The sequence below is a fragment of the Centroberyx affinis genome, unplaced genomic scaffold (assembly GCF_046629955.1).
Source record: "Centroberyx affinis isolate AG114_WGS23_722 - 3 ecotype Tasmania unplaced genomic scaffold, CSIRO-AGI_Caff_v1 ptg004610l_1, whole genome shotgun sequence".
Taxonomy (NCBI): Eukaryota; Metazoa; Chordata; class Actinopteri; order Beryciformes; family Berycidae; genus Centroberyx; species Centroberyx affinis.
In genome coordinates this window covers 40,315-58,143 of record NW_027282221.1, presented here as the reverse complement: position 1 = coordinate 58,143, position 17,829 = coordinate 40,315, and the positions used below count along the sequence as shown (strand labels likewise).

General features: G+C 41.6%; 1 protein-coding gene across 1 annotated transcript in view; it reads right to left on the bottom strand.

Moving 5' to 3' along the window:
- Positions 1-3,862: 3,862 nt before the first annotated feature.
- Positions 3,863-17,829, bottom strand: part of cfap61 (cilia and flagella associated protein 61) — a 47,318-nt gene continuing 33,351 nt past the window's right edge. Inside the window, exons 20-25 of the mRNA XM_071544589.1 lie at positions 13,313-13,605; positions 12,018-12,345; positions 10,559-10,609; positions 9,064-9,286; positions 5,190-5,286; positions 3,863-4,057 (exon numbers count right to left, since the gene is read on the bottom strand). Coding sequence (XP_071400690.1) covers positions 3,863-4,057; positions 5,190-5,286; positions 9,064-9,286; positions 10,559-10,609; positions 12,018-12,345; positions 13,313-13,605 — 1,187 coding nt within the window. The remainder of the gene's footprint in view (positions 4,058-5,189; positions 5,287-9,063; positions 9,287-10,558; positions 10,610-12,017; positions 12,346-13,312; positions 13,606-17,829) is intronic.

Here is a 17,829-nt window from a genome sequence, read left to right as displayed (position 1 = left end):
GTTTGCGCTGGACGGAGCGGAAAAGGCACTTTGGACGAGCGACGCTGCGGGAGAAGAAATCCACTTTCAGACGCGCGCGGACTGACACATCTGATGCGCTTTTTTTTTTTTGTTTTCTCCTGCTATTGATCCTCTGTTCTCTTCCCGAGCTGCTTTCACCACAACATAGCTGCACTCTTTTTAAGGCGACATGATGACATTGTTCCCGTCCCCCGTGTTGCCTCATCCCCGACCAATCAGAAGGAGCCGAGGTCCCCTGTGGATTTGGGAGTGGGTGTGGGAGGATGGAGAGGAGAGGAGAGGAGGAGAGGAGGGGGGGGTGATGTAGGGAGGATTTGCAGATTGCAAAGCAGATGTACCTGAGGGTTTTGTTGTATTACTCCCCCCCCTCCTCCTCCTCCTCCTCCTCCTCCTCCCCCCTCCTCTCGTCTCGACCCGGGCACACGCCAGGAGCCTCCTGCTTTTACGGTCTGATGAGTTTGTATAGAAATCTACACGTGCCTCGGCTTTATGTGTCTCCTTAGGGTGGGGGGGCTGTGATTTGTCCAAAAAGGAGACATCCGAACATAACGACGTCTAGGTGCCAGAGATTAAAACCAAAAAAACACTGAAATGAAACGAGAATACAGGTTTGGAAAGGGGGAAAGTAGGGGTAGGGTTTGGGTCAATATCTGCCAGTTAATTATAAGACTTTTTGAGACATTTTAATACCAAACAAAATAAAATATAAGACCAACTTCACGATTGAAATAAACGTGAAAATGAAGTTTGATTTGCCACTGGAAAAAACAGCCGCGACCAGAAACTCCAAACCTGATTTTTAGACTTAAATTGCTGAAATTAACTGTATTCAAGACCGTTTGAGGCCTTGAGTCGAGACAATATAATGTAAGACATGTTGAGACATTTCAGGAGCTGCAGACATTTTTGAGGAATAGACGTGGAAAGCAATTTGGCCAACAGACAGTTACGCGCTAAACAGCGAGGTAGTCTGCGTGTAATTGAGTTCAAATTGGCTTGGATACTTCACTGTGTAACAGCTCCAGAAGCTTAAATTAGAAGAAGACAAACACAAACAAACAGAAACATTTCAGTCCGTCCGCTGCGGCCTGTGACAGTTAACTCCGGACATATGAACCAGTCATTTTACGCATGCATAATTAATAGAGCGGGGTCCCCTGCTTTGCATTACAATGGCCGCGCTTGTGCAAGCTGTAGCTGTGGAGCCGGCCGTGATTGAAAAGGAAATTGCACGGTAAAAAAAAAGAAGAAGAAAAAAAAAAAGAAAAAACTCGGGGCCCCCAAAAGCAATCTGGCCCCCAGATACCGTCGGCGCGTGCTGTGCGTAATCAGTGCGCTTTTTTTGGACAAAGCATCTCCAAATGGGGCAAAGCAAGATTATCTGTCAGTTAAAACACATCAAACCCAATTCCTGCGGGTCAAATCATATCCGTCAGTCGGATATGAGTCTGTCTTCTGCCGCGAGGAATGACGAGTCACATGGTCCACATTTAATACCAGTCTGGTCCAGCAAGTGGGTTTAAATCATACTGGTGTGTGTGTGTGTGTGTGTGTGTGTGTGTGTGTGTGTGTGTGTGTGAGGTCAGAACATGTTGCAGGCTCGGTCTGAAGCAGCAGGTTATGCTTCATGTCTCTGCATCTCATTGTTGACCTCAGGATGGATTTTATTGATCCGCTCAGATTAAGAACTCATCTGTCAAAACTGATAGTGGAAAAAAAAAAACCCAATAACGGCTCTGCTCACGTTCATTATTATCGCTCACAAGAAGGCGTGTTGCGTCTCTCCCAGCTGATTTGATCCAATAAATCACGTCTTTACTCCGCTTTAGATGTTTTTTTTTTTTTTTTTACATATAGGGCCTATATCTTAATCTAAATTAAATATCTAAATATATACACCAGTCTCTTATGTAGCCTATGTGTTTGTCTTTCATAGCCATACAGCATACAGTCCATGAAACTCGTTAAGAACCAATAAAGAACTCCGTAGGCCTTTTTAGAAATGGAACAGCAACTCCAAAATATGAAATATTACGGAGCTATTGTTGGTAAAATACACCACAGAAGAGCCTATGTAATACTACCATAACATACCATTAAGTAACATACTATAAACTCACAATGAAGAACCACAAACGCACTACCAGTCCCTATAGGAAAATTATAGTGATATCATAGGAGATAAAAAACACCATTAAATACAATAAAGTCACTATAAACTCACTTTTTAGTCCCACAGACACATTGTAAGTCCCTATAGGAATATCATTATAGTGATTTTTCATAGGGTGATTTCAAAAATACACGATCGGAAATTATCTGTTTATCTGAATCCCAGAATAACTGACTTTTTTTTTTTTTTTTTTTTTAGAAGACAGGAGTTTTGTTGGCAGTGTCTCAGTGACCCGCGGCCTGCTCAGATGCCTGCGGGTTGTTTATAGGTGCGGACATATGCGTGTGCGGTTATTTGTTGAGAGGCGTGTGCTGAGCTGCAGCCCTCTGCCCTCATTACCATACAGCTGCACCCCCTCCCTCCCCCGCTCCTCCGTCACCCCCCCCCCCCCCCCCCCCTTCCTCCACCCAAAGGCTCACAAATCCACTTTCATCTGCAGCAGCGGCTGCGGGCCGGTCTTATGTCTTATCGGTCACGCTGCCAAGTCACTATTGTGAGTTTGTGTGTTCAGAAACATGATGAGTTACAGTTGGCTGAGGGAAAAAAACCCCCCTAAAGTGTTATATTATGGAAGTGTGATGGTCTATTGAAATAACAAAACGTATCAGATTTTATTTCTATTGAACTATTTAGTAATTCATAAGAAATCATAACTTAGTATATGTAAGAACTGAAAGCTCACACTTGGACATCAAATTTTACTTTTCCATGACTTTCAAGGTCTTCTTTTGTCAAATTAATTAATGTATTAATTGATTGATTGATTTAGTAGTGTATTTAATCTAAGGACAGTGCAGTTAACATTATTACACTTCACAGTTGAAATATAAACGATGTTGCACATGGAGTTTCAACTCCAGTCCCTAGTTGGGCTTTTAAATAGACTACAGCTATCTAAAATGTCTTGTATCGGCTAATAAAAGGTACAGAAATTTAAAAACATAGCCTTTTATAGTCTTTTAACCATCATACATCATCACAATTGCCCAATATCACATAATGTATACAACACATGACACAAACAAACGAGATTTAAAAATGCATTTATAATCTCATTAATTGATAGTTTGTCAATTTTAGGATTAGCTGTGATGATATAAAGTCTGGCTACAAGTGAGGACAAGCTTGATTAGACTTCAGCCACTTCTTGACTTGTATAAAATTGTATTATCCTTATAGTTTTATTTCAGTTGGTTTATTATTGGTTTCAGTTTATTCCAGAGTTTGGTTTCCTTTACAGAGAATGCTGATTGTGCAAAACCATGAGTCCATTATCAGTGATGATAATTTCATTTCAACTTTGAAGTGGCAAAATAACAACACACACCGAGACAATATGAGGATAATATGAGGACAATATTTTATTTTCAGGGACACTAATTTAGGCACAACACCACATTGACCCAGACTATTAGAGTTTCATCTTATATCTTCAAAAAAACAACAACTGCCCATGCAGCAGTGACAAGTAATCATAACTTCACTGAATAACTGAATGATAATAAAACCATGTGGAGGTTTAACTTAAGACACAGAAACAGGTTGTCTTTATTATCACTATATGATTATTTTAAGTTGGACAGGAGCAGAGGAGTCATGGCCTGTGATGCAGATGTGATGCTGTGTGTGTGTGTGTGTGTGTGTCAGTGTGTGTGTCGGGACGTCCGGTCACAGCAGCCCCGGCAGGGCGAACACGGGCAGCTGGTTCCTGTTGTACCTCAGGAAGTTGAGCGCGGCGCTCCTCAGAGCCGCCGGCCCGCCGCTCCGCTCAAACTGCCGCTGCAGGACCAGAGCCGGGCTCTCCGGGACGTCCTGCTTCCCCTCCACCAGCCGCCGCACCAGCTCCGGCACCGAGCCGCCGTCCTGACAGACAGAAAACAACGGGTTGTTTTTTAGATAATCAAGAAGATGATCAATTATCAAAGATGGCTGTATTTGGTATGTACATAGCTTGAAATAATAAGTATATTGGGTACAGAAAAGTCCCTTCTTGAAGTACAACACATTCCAGCTTCCTCCAGTTTCCTCCACCTGCCTCGTCTACTTCTACTTCAGTTAGTGATTTCCTACGTTTCCCAGAATGCCTTTCAACAACCCACAGAGAAGGGGCGGGAGCTTGTTGCTTTCAATCAAAGGGTGGCCATATCAGCATGTAAGTAGCTTTAAAGTGTGATCATTCTGCTGTGGGTTATACAAGTCTATAATGATGGCCACGCCCCCTTTCTCTCTGCTGCATTGCATTCTGGTCTCTCTCCTGCTCCTGTGGGTGGAGAAACTGGTCTCTCTCCTCTTCTCCGATGGATCTCTCCCTGTATGATTGTTGAACGTCTCTCGGTGCAAAATGGCGGCTCTAGAAAGAAGCCCTCGCTCTTTGATCCTGAGGGACTGACACCAAAACCTGACGTTTACCGCTGAGGTTTTACATCCTGAAACATTTTCTCATATCAAACTCCACTGGAGCTGCTGGGAAACATCTGGAGGAGACGTCACCTCGTCTGCGATTGGCCGGTTATCCACCAAGAAGAAAAACACAACAAACTACTGAACATATGGGCCCGGAAAAGTCTGGTGTGCCGTCTTGTGCCTGACACCTGTCATCACCCACAGAACATCCAGGAAAACCATGGAAACAAGTCCAGGCTTCTTTATTTTTATTATTATTTAATGAATGTATTTTTCATTTGATATTTTATTCTTATTTTATTCAAACAAATATGTTTTTATTTTATAGTTTTATTTTATTTGACGTTTCCATTTATTTATTTATTTATCCATTTTAATTTTGATTCCATATGCATACATGTTATTCATTTTTCAGTTGTGAAAGAAAGAAAGAAAAAAATAAAGAAAGAAAGAAAGTGTTGAGAAATAACACTAACATGCACTGTGTCAAACTAAACAAAGTGCTGGACATCAGATCTACTGTAGTTGCCATTTTGCACATAAAACCATAAACCTAATCTTGTTGTTTTTCATGATGAAGATGAAGACCGACCTGCAGTTTTGTTGAAGCAATGATCTGCTGAATCTCCAGCTCAAAGTCGGAGAAGCGGTCGTGAAAAATCGCCAAACACCATTTCTCCCTGAAGAAGCTGCAGGAGAACGAAGGAGAACCGTGAGACCTGAAACTCAGTCAGCAATATATTCAATTTATGCAGAGGTGGAAAGTAACTAAGTACATTTACTCAGGTACTGTACTTAAGTACAATTTTCTGATACTTGTACTTTACTTGAGTATTTCCATTTGATGCTACTTTATACTTCCACTCCACTACATTTCAGAGGGAAATATTGTACTTTCTACTCCACTACATTTATTTGACAGCTTTAGTTACTTTTCAGATGGAGATTTGACACAATGGATAATATAACAAGCTTTTAAAATACAACACATTGTTAAAGATGAAACCAGTGGTTTCCAACCTTTTTGGCTTTTGACGTCTTACAGAAAGCAGTGTGTAGTCGGGTCACATTTCAGATGTCTATGAGCTGTTAACAGCTCCACCAAATAGTGATTTTTCCCTCTAAACCTCACATGGTTTCATTTCAATAAATGTTCAAATGATCCAATATTTCAGCAAAAATTAAAGATTAGAGAAAAAGTCCAAAAACTGAAAACAGATTTGTGTATCAGAACTTTGTTTTTTCTTCTTTCCTCTCCCATTAATCATCTCATGACCCCTCAGATTTATCCGGTGACCCTTTGGAGGGGCCCGACCCCTAGGTTGGGACCCACTGGACTAAACTAGCTAACTGTATATAAAGTAGTTCAAACTAGCTCCACCTCCAGCAGCTACAACAGTAACATGCTGCTTACACACTGATGCTTCAGTATTAATAATCTAATGATGTCATATATAATAAAATATCAGTCAGAGGGACCAAACCACTACTTTTACTTTAATACTTTAACTACATTTTGCTGCTAATACTTATGTACTTTTACTTAAGTAGGATTTTTCATGCAGGAGTATTTTTACATTGCTGTATTGGTACTTTTACTTAAGTAAAGGATCAGAGTACTTCTTCCACCACTGAATTTATGCATACACACATAATACATGCATAGTACTTACACAAGTACACACACATGCTCACACACACACACACACACACACACACACACATAACCACATTGGGTTCCAACTTCCAGATTTTTTCCAACCTTCATTTCTTGATTAGATTTGAAGACTTTTGTGTTCAGAATGTTTTACTCGTCTTGTTCCTACTGTCACATCACTCTATAGAAGATTATTATTCTTCACAGCAGCAAATAACACAATATGTGAGATGACAGGAAACTAAAACCACAGATGTGTGTGACAGATGTGCAGTTGTATGTATATCGGGACAGTAAAACAATATATTTCCATATTTTTCCAAACTTTTTCGTGTAATATTGTAATATTGATATTTTTATACCGAAGCTGCCGATATTATATTCGACCATTCATGTCAAACAAAATACCTGAGTATAGGCTACAGTATTTCACCCCAGAGTTTTCCTCTTCTTGTCAGGGTGGAAAAGCCTCTGAAAGATTTAGAGCATCATGGGACACTAAAACTCTCCACTGAAACCCAGACTGATGAAACTCTTTTAGGGAAGGGAAGGGAAAGAAGGGAAAGAGAAAAAACAAAGGAGAGAGAAAAGGGGGAGGAGAGAGGGGGAATGCTCACTACTGTAACAGGACATACTCTTTATCAAGGGGTTCCTGTAGAGAGAGTCATAAAAATCCAGAAAGGGCCTCCATATCTTAACAAAGGTTTGAGAGGAGCCTTTGCGTGTGTATTTAACTTTTTCTAGCTTTAAGAAATACATAACATGTTTGACCCAACGAGAGAAGGGCGGAGGGACGCGTTGCTTCCATTTTTAAGAGGATCAAACGTCTCGCAAGGAGTGTAGAGAAAACTGTGACCACATAGGCTTTATTTGGTAGGAGAGCACGGGATTCCTTTGATGTTAAACCAAAGAGGGCACAGGGACTGGGTCAGGGTCAAACTGGATTTCAAACATCTCACTAAAAGCTTTAAATGTACTGATCCAGAAGGTGGAGAGATTCGGACATATCCAGAGCATGTGCATTAAGTCTGCTGGCTGGCCTCTACATGACGGATCAGTGTTCGGATAAATCTTCACCAATCTAGCATTAGTAAAATGAACTCTGTGTACCACTTTCAGTTGTATCAAGCCATGTTTGCCATTACTGAACATTTAAATAAATAACTAAAATGTGCAAAGAACCTAAAACGTCTGAGTGTTTTCATGCAGCGGAGTTCAGGATGGAACCTCCATTATATCAGCAGGAGAGACACTGACAGGCTGATATCTGATATTTAATTAAAGGCAAATATCAGCAAACCCTCACAGGAACCCTGCAACCAAACACACAAAACCACAACCACTGACACACACACACACACACACACACACACACACACCCAGAAGCCAGCACTAATTGTGGTCGTTGAATGGCCCCCGACCGCAGCACGGTCAATCAATTATCTTAACGGTTCGCGATGCCCAGTCGGCCTCAACAAAGACTTTAAGAGTTCAGGAGTCAGCTCATTGAGCGGCGAGTCGCGGCGGAGGGATCCAGATCCGGCGAGTGCTGCGCGGCGTTCGGAGGCGGATCTGAGGCTTTGTCCCGTCTCCCGCCGCACACAAAGACAGACCGGCAGCCGCGTAAACAGATTAGGAGCCGGGGGACAATAGCTGCCCAAGTCTGGGGGTCGACTGTGTCCAGACCTCAGAAGCAGGTCACCCGCTAGTCCACAAACACACACACACACACACACACACACCCCGAAGACACACTACCAACAAGCAGACAAAAGACACTTTGCACTCCTAAATCCCCTTTCGCCTGTTTAGTTCTTTTGTCTGTGTTTGATGTGAGGTTATCAGTCAGAGTGGGAGATGAACCCCAGTCAGTAGAGATGGGACGATATGATTTGATATGTGATCTGTGGTTCAGGATTCAATACAACCAGGATACGATGTGATCAATAAAAGTTCAGCGGCAACAAAGTCTGACTGTGCAGAATTCTGTTAATTTCTGAGACTCAAATCTTTCTAGCGATGCCATTGGCTGCTAGAATGTAAACAACAATTTCAAAATGTCATTACAAAGTGACAATAACATAATTTGGATGGAGAGCTTGTGAAACTGTGATGGTCAAGAGTCTCATTAGTGATTACTACAGCAGAATAACATGGAGCTGATATCACCATTCATGTTCCTGACACACCAGACGTGTTGTCACATGTTTGTATTGAGATATATTGAATTTGGATATATTGTCTCATCCCTACCAGTCACCACACAGATATCGGGAAGTTTTGGCTGTGGCTGGGGATTTTGTCAACCAGTTAGTTAGTTTCCATAGTTTCCTTCCTACAGTTATTTTCTAAGGTTGACCCCCTGCCTTCTGTCTCATGTCAACATGAAGATTTTGGTTCCAAAAAAACTTTACCGTTGATGTTTTAGATCGCTGAGACATTTTCTGCTATCAAACTCCATCGAAGCTGCTGGAAATATCTGGATCTTGTCTGACGATTGGCCGGTTATCCACGAAGAAGAAAAATACCCCAAACAGCAAAAAAATATACCGCCAAATGGGCCCAGAAATGCAAGGTGCATCACCAGTAGCTGATTTCTTAACATTGTTAAAATGTTTTAGGGTGGATTTTTCCTTTAAGTCCTTTGTTGACATAAATGATAACATTTTTACAGACTGGATGCTGTATTTTCTATAAATATTGAATGAAGAACTTCAGGTGAGGATATATCTTTTCCCCCAAAATGGAGATGTGGCGTTTTGGAACTAAACTCTTTTCATACAGTGTGCAGTGTGTCCTACTTCCCCACCTGTACAGGTCGTGGACCAGGCCCTGGTCGTAGCGGGAGACCAGCCGGTTGAGCAGCAGCTGGTGTTTCCCATACAGACAGAGGTAGTTGGAGACGGGGATGGGCTTCAGCGACAGGCAGGTGACGGACTCCACCGCCTCGTAGCGGTCCAGGCTCAGGAGGAAGTAGTTCCCCGTCTCGACTCGCCCGGTCAGAACGTCGGCGCCCTGCGGGGAGAACGCGACTCGTCACGCCGGTGCTTCAGCTGGAGTTTAAACACAAGTCTTTTCATGAGTGAACGCACGAGTCAGGGAGAGGAGGTGGGCTTTGTTCATGAGATGTGTTGATGAATACTTGGGTTGATTTTCAAAAGAATGGAATAACTTGACACCACCTGCGCCTGAGCAGAGGCAACCTCACAGGAAACTAGTTTCAGTAGAATATAACTCCTCCTGCCTGTCTGAGGCAGCACTGTATGAGTGATCAGTACATACTGTATGTCCTCATACCAACAGACTAAAAAAAAAAGCCTTACCGTGCCGTTAATGTATTCATTTATAGCATATGAGGCCTCAGTGGGAATGGAACCCCTGACCCTGCAGTTTAGTGCCTTGCTCCACATATAATAATATAATAAACTTTATTTATAGAGCACATGTGGAGCCACACAGGACATCAGTCATTATTAGATAGGCAAAATGAAAAACTTCTGTCCCACAATAACTATGTTGAGAAATGACTGAATGTGATGTAATACTAGTACTACTACTACTACTACTGCTACTACTAGTACTACTACTACTACTACTACTACTACTACTACTAATGCTACTATTACTACTACTACTGCTACTATTAGTGCTACTGCTGCTACTACTAGTATTACTGCTCCTACTAGTAGTATAACTACCACTACAACTACTACTATTACTACTGCTACTACTAGTGCTACTGCTGCTACTAGTAGTATAACTACTACTACCACTACAACTACTACTATTACTACTATTACTACTGCTACTACTAGTGCTACTGCTGCTACTACTAGTACTACTGCTGCTACTAGTAGTATTACTACCACTACAACTACTACTATTACTACTATTACTACTGCTACTACAGCTACTACTACTAGTACTACTACTGCTATTACTCCTACTACTGGTAGTATAACTACTACTACCACTACAACTACTACTATTACTACTATTACTACTGCTACTACTACTACTAATGCTACTGCTGCTACTGCTACTGCTACTACTAAAATAATAATTTAAGTCACTCATCTTAGACAAAGGTCCATATAAAAATAATCCAGTGTTCTGCCCCTGATGATTTGTGTAGTGTAACATTATCACGTCTGTCTATTCACGCCCACAGTCCACTTAGTGTTCTTTTCAAAATCTACCTATTAGTGTGAAAGAGAGGTGCAGACAGAACAGAAGTGAACACAGTATTTGACAGTGAAAGCTTACGTGTGGAACAAGCGACGGCCCTGCTGCCGGGTCGGGGCCGGCCGGCTTGGTGAAGTGCAGGTAGCTGTATCCTCCAGGCAGCCGCCCACCTGAGGACAGGAGGAACACATGAGGAAAGAAAGAAACAGCTCGTCTATAAGTTGTGATATTGTTGCTGCTTCTTGTGGACCTCGAGAAATAAAGTTGTTCACTTTGCAAAATGTAATGGGAATCCAACAGCGAGTAAATAAGAAACCATTGTGTGTAAGTTACAAAAGATTACTCAAAAACAGTGTTTGCGTTAGTGATTTGGCAACGCTTTCTCATATTGACGATGCACGACCACTGCTAGTGAAAATGCAAAATTAAGAAAATATTGTAATTAAAATGCCCAAACACCCACAGGCCCAGTGGTTAGAACAGGTGCTTTTGTAGTGCTGAAACATGCAATAGAACTAAAACTTGGGGCCAAAACAGATACAGCTGTGAAATGAACTACAACATTTCAAATAAGTAGTAAGTAGACAAGTAAGTAGACCAAAATTATAAATAGGCAAATAAAACGATGAGCCTGCATTGTTGTTACCATGCTGCCACTCCGGAACGGAAAGCTTGAGCAGTGAACTCAGATACCAGGCTTTATGATATGGCATTTCTGCTTTCTCTGAAATCCCTCTGAAAAGTTCATGGGTATTTCATCTGTCATAGACGGGCAGAGAAGAGTGGCTATTTTGTTCATGTAACCTGCGGAATGGCCTTGGTTACTCTGTGAATACCCAGCAACACAATGCAGCATTGTTACGCGGCTGTTATGGTTTGATTATCCGCCACAATAACATGGGCAGTGGGTGGGTGGCCCGAACAAAAGATTGGAAAATGTTCCACAAAAGCATGATGAGAAAATATTGGTTCTCCCAGATAGAAAAAAACAAACAACAAATACAGATGGACAAATGAACAGGGAACAGGACAGAGAGAAAAGCATCAGGCAAATTGGTGTCAGAGTTGATGATGAGACAATCTGTCAGACATTATGGAAACCTGAGGTGTGCTGGTATGTGTGAAGGTATTTTTCTGATGTATTTGTGACTGAACATGTAAAACTGAATGTAAAGGATTATCCTTGTGTTTGTTTATTGATTATAAACAGAAAAAGAAAAGAAAATAGCGAGAAACCAAAGCAATTATACCATGTAAAATCACAGGCTATCATTACCTAGCTGGATCCCTTTTTAAAATGCCAATTTTTTTCACAAGCTTATATTTCTTGTTCATTTTGTTGGATGTTTGCATAGTGGTGATATGACTTGTCAACCATAGCTGATGATTATTCTCAATATATAAAACAACAGTGGGTCTATGACTGTATAGTCATATGTACGTATATCGGAATGGAAAACAAATATGTTTCCACGCTTTCACAGACTCAAACTTTTCATGCCCTGAAATTCAAATTTCTCAGTTATATTTCTCCAGACTTTCAGACCTGATCCTGCCTGATCTGAGTTGGAATCAGACCTTGGATCTTGGCCTGTGTGTACAGGGGGGTGAGTCGGTCCATGTCGGGCGGAGGCTCGACGGCCGGCTCCAGCGTCGGGTCGAAGAAGGGCAGCAACATGGCCGCCAGGTCCTGGCCCACCTCCCTGGAGCTGAAGCTGGCGTGGGACCAGCCGTCGGCGTAGTAGCGGCGGGAGAATTTGGTGAGCGGCCCGGCGGCGCGGATGGTGGAGTCGTTGGTGTGGAAGGCGGCGTCTATAACCAGCCTGCCGTCAAACACCAAGCAGGCGGCGTTGATGCTCCTGAAAGCGTCGTAGTCGACTCCTTTAGAGGAGAGGTTGAGAAACACCTGGAGGGAGAATAATCAAATCAACAAATCAGTATGATTGATCAAAATCACTTTACTATGTGAAGAATTTTGTGTTTCCCATAAACTGACTACTTCCTGTTGCAAAGATGTTGCAACGTGTGCCATTCCCCTTCCATGGTGTTTGTTTTGAAGAGCAAGAAGAAGAAGAGCTGCTAACAGCCAATCTGCATTCTGCAGAATCTGCATTGAGCTAACATCAGGTTGACACTCTGCAGTCAGAACAGTGGAACTGGAATAAAGTTGTGGATTACTGGCAAAGTGAAAGATTCTTGTTTTGTACCATAAAGTAAAATCCCTTTGTGCTGTAAAGCAATCCATCAGATTTCCCGCCAAATCCGACCCAGTGGCACACAATGTAAAATGCAGACATTTCTCTTGGCAATTGTCTTGTTTGTTTACCATAATTATGCCAATCTCTCTCAATTAATATGGTGATGCTTTATTCATGTGAAAATGCTACATGAAGCACCTTTAAGTGCAAATTACAATAACTTTAGAGGAGTTTGTCATGGTGACATTGTCTCAGCAGGGCCTCGCCTACAGTGTGATTCTATTTTACACTAAAATGTAAGAAAAAGCACAAAACAAACAACAGAATCCTCTAATATCTGAGACATTGTAGGGAAACAAACCTAAATCATTTTGTGCCTCGTAAACATGGTGTCAGGTTGCTTCCATGGTGGGAAATTAACAGCAACAATCAGCCACATGCTGCTAAATTCGCTTCTCGGCTCCAACAGCCACCTTGGCAGGTCACCAGCCATTGTTCTGAGGTTCTTTTCTACCCTAAAAATCATAACTGGCCGGGTAAGCAGTGAAAGCATCCAGTGAATTTCAGAAAGCAGCAGCCAGTGTGCCAAGAGGACAGAAAAACATCAAATTGTTACAGGTTGCTTCACTGTAATGTCTGTTTTTCAGTGGTATTGATGACCCGATGAAGACTTACACCACACTGCAGGTGGAGCAGCTGTCCGTCGCCGGTGAATGAAACGGATGTGAGAGGCTCCAGGCGTTCTCCGTCATTCATCCGGGCCAGCAGGCAGTCGCGGTGGACCTGGACCTCGGCCTTCTCCAGGGCCCGCGCCACGGCTTTCTCCACGGCGGGGTCGCGGAAGCAGGAGACGGCGGGCTCGGAGGGCGGCAGGACCAGGTGGATACGAGATCCCCGGACGCCGAGGCTCAGCAGGGTCTCCACGCTGGTGTAGACGTCGAGGCTGCTGCCGTAGACTACGGCGTTATCTGGAGGGACGCAGCGGGAAGGGAGATGCTTTTCATTTTGATCTAAAAAGAGGCACTTTTTTAAAAAACTTTTGACATCTCAAACAACATGATTGTACAGCACAAACTCGCAACAAAGTATGGTACTTGATCATGTGAGTTGGATAGACCGATGTGGATACTCAATCTTCTAAAGAGTCTACTGAGTTTCAGGTGGTACGATCATGTGAAAAGTAGTCAGTAGATATTCAGTGTCTGGGGTCGGGCTAATCTTTGGGTTAGGGTTAGAAATAGGGTCAGGTTAGGGTTACATCACAGAACTTGAATGGATAGAACGGTCCTGCCACTGTTTGTCCTGGTAATTTAGCTAGTTCAGCATAAAATGGCGATTATGGAATTTTATTTATTTTATTTATTTATTTAACCTTTATTTAACCAGGCAGGTCAATTAAGAACAAATTCTTATTTACAATGACGGCCTAGCAAGAGGACAAAAGGACCTCTCGAAGGGTAAAGGGAAAAGGGGACAAAAGCCAAAAAAAAAAAAAAAAAACACGCAAAAGAAACTAAACAAAGTTACTATGTTATGTTAGTTGCTATGGCGACAGCACAAGTCTGGACATTAAGGCCATAAAGTCTGTCACACTGTGAGAACTGAGCAGATGAGTCTGTTAGCAAACTGTCAGAACTCAGCTGGAAGCTAACGTTAGCGACGAGGCTAACGTAGCTTCATCACAGACTGGACTTCTCTCTCTAGCTCTTCTAGTCAACATTAGCATGTTAGCAATCCATGGCAGCAAGGAGACAGAGAAGCTGCTTTGGTTCTTGCTGTAAAACCTCTCAGCTCAGTGACTTGCTGCGAGTCGCTTTATACAGAAGCTAGTCCAACGGGTCACAGCAAGATGGCCGCCGCTCCGACCTTCCTGGAATGTTGGTTTGAATGGGACTGACTTCTATCCATTCAAGTTCTATGGGTTACATAGTCTGTAGATATGCAGCAAATATAAGTGACACTTTGTGGAATATCTACTTGTTTGTCAGTCCAGTTGAGTATCAACATTGGACTATCCAGTTAAAGTGTTGCCTGGTACTATGCTGCCCTACAAAAGCAAGGCCAAAGATCCTGACTAGGGTTTAAATTTCCTATGAACAAAAACCCATAAATGTTACTCTGTACTAATACATTTGCTAGGAAATAAGATAAACTTTTAAATTCATTTTCCTTAGTTTCACTGCTCACATAGTTACAAAATTGTAATACTTCTACAGACAGGATCCTGTATAATTTCGAGAAACTGAATAGCAACCTTCAAGTAATGATTTATTTATTTTTGCCTTGGTGGAGGATGGGAAAAACTACACATGTTGTACAAGAGGCTCTCGAATTCCTAAACCATCAAACCCTCTGAAGTTAAGAAATACCTTGATGGAAAGGAAAAAGGAAACAATGCAAATGAGAGGATCTAATTGAGCTTTGCCCGAGTGAATCTGTCCTTTGATGCAGGCTGTTCTGAGAGCCCTCTTGTGCTTTTACAGACTATATGAGCTCCTATACTATGAGCTAGAGTATGTGCTCCTAATCCTTCAGTGATTATATTAAATTGAAGAGGGCAAGAGATAGAGCCACTTCGAAGGTCTGTATGAAAAAGACGACATAACATTAGTTTTAATACATATGTAAATTCATAGCAGGGTATTTCTATGTTTTTGAGTGCTCAAGTTGAGAAAATTCTGGTTATGAAACAGCTCATCTTATCCTATTTAAACACAGAACAAAACCAAAGCAACATCTACATTTTCAGCCCTGTTCTCTTCTCATAACAACAAACAGTGCTAATCGAACATGTTCTATTAACTTGTGACAGTTGTGTCTCAGCATACAAGTCAAAAACATATGAATATAGACACAGTCTTGACAAGCAAAAAGTGTTTCCTGTGTTTTCATTCAGCAGTGCAAGAACACCTCCATCACTGTTAGAGAAAAAGGGAAATCAAAATAAAATATAGGGGATCCAAGCACAATTTGATAAGACAGACAGATAGACAAAACATTACAGAAGGTAGAAAGACACACACATAACTCACATGTTGTGAAGTTTGAACATGCAGTCTGTGTTGTGTTGGCCCGTGACTTCTGTCAAGTTAATCTTTTCATTGCAACCACATTGCTGGAATTGTTCACAACGGCCAAACTTTCTATTATTTGTCCTTGATGAGTAATGACTTTGGAATGGCCAAGTCTGTATTTGAACCCACAACCTTCCACATGAAAGGCTGACGCTTTACCTACTGAGACAAACGCCTGTTATCATCATACTATAAAGCAAGGAATCTCTGTCTGTATGTGTGTCCTTCGCATATCTCGAGAAGCGTTCGTCCGATCTACTTCACGCTTGGAGGGTGTATTGCTGGGGACCCACAGTTTTCAAGATATCATTATAATTTTTGGGCTGTTTACTAATTAAGGTATGGCGATTTCAAAAATAATGTTGTTTTTTTCCCTGTAACGTACGGTTTAGGAGGACAACACTATGGGATCACAGTCAGTTTTTGCTTTTTGTTTTTGATTTCAGGTCTCTAGGACATACGGCTGATTTTTTATGAATTTTTGAAGTTGTGACTTTAATACCAATGAAGATTTGGTTATTATGCAAAAAAGAAAAAGAAAAAGAAAGAAAGAAAGAAAGAAAGAAAGAAAGAAAGAAAGAAAGAAAGAAGCAGAATAATTCCAGCAAATACAATAGGGTTCCAGCACTATGTGCTTGGACCCCTAATAAACCTAATCCTAATCTCAAGAATTTATGTTTTTATAATGCTAAAAAACAATGATTGTTATTCTCTTAACTGTTTTCATTTGTAGATTCTCCCTGTTTGTCCAAATTAAATTCTGCTGTCAGTTTGCTCACTGGTGGAAAATCTTCTCCACAGGGGAAAGTGACATCTGACATCTTCAAACTTTCAAAAATTCACAGTAATTTTTTTTTACTAATTTACCAACCAACTAGATTAGAACAGAACTGGGTTGCTGTGTAGTGTAATGTCAGTACTGTATAGAGAGTGGGGTTAGCTTTGTGCAGACAGTGTTTGGCTTGTTTCAGTCTGTTTCCCATTCTGCTGCTGAGTGAGCAGGCAGCCGCTCAGACTCTCTCCATGGTGCTGAAACAGTTGAAGCTGCTGCTGCCACTGAACCACAAGGCTGCCAGGGCACAACTGCCTGGGTCCAGACCTTTGACTCCGCCCACTCCACCGAGTTGACTGATTCTGGTCTGGCATCGTGACATGAAACAGCGGTTTCTCGGTTGAAAGATGATCGGTCCAATGAGCGCCGGGGGGGGACTAACGATTAGCCAATCAGAGCCACGGGCGGGACTAACGCCGTTGTCAAGCTGATGTCAAGCCGTGAGCCGGAACCAAGGAGGAGTAATAACAACAATGGAGACGCTATAGACAAGATAGACGCTGCTATCCAGGCTGATCTAAATCCATTAAAAGTACCGATTACTTTGAAATCCGAACAGCAGTCTGCTTTGAAGGCATTTATTCAAAGGGGAGATGTTTTTTTCGCATCAGTGTCAACTTAAAATGACGTGAGATTCAGGCGGATACGTTGGTCTCTAGTGATTGGTTAGGGAAAATCAAATCCCCCTCCCCCACGGAAATCGGTTAGAGTGGAGGCAATGTCAGACTGAAGATGGAAATGGAGTGTAATGAGTTGACAATTCTGTCTGATATCAGGCAAAGAACACAAGGCTTTCTGCTGTGACTTTATATTACTTACTCACTTTATCCATTTACTATTACTATTACTATTAATATTACTTTTACTACTAGAACTACCCTAAGAAATACGGAAATAAATGTACTCCACATGAGTCTACTAGCAACATTTTAATTTGTTTGTAAAAATACAGTTATGATTTACTTTTTTGTTCTATTTTCTATTACTATTCACAGCAATGTTGACCAGTGTTGATTGAAGAGTTGTTGTCTACTCACAGAGCTACCTACTCTACCGGCTGTGGACTCATATAAACCCTGGTGTAGTGCTGATTTCTACACTTCTAGAGTTAAATTAATAGTGACTTTGCATATGAAATAGAGAACGAATGCACTCTGGTTGAGTCTACCTTCAACATTTTAACTGCTAATCATAATAAAATAATTATGATTTACATTTTAGTTTCATTTGCTATTACTATTACTATTAGCATTAAAATGTAACACATGAAATTGGGGAACACAGTT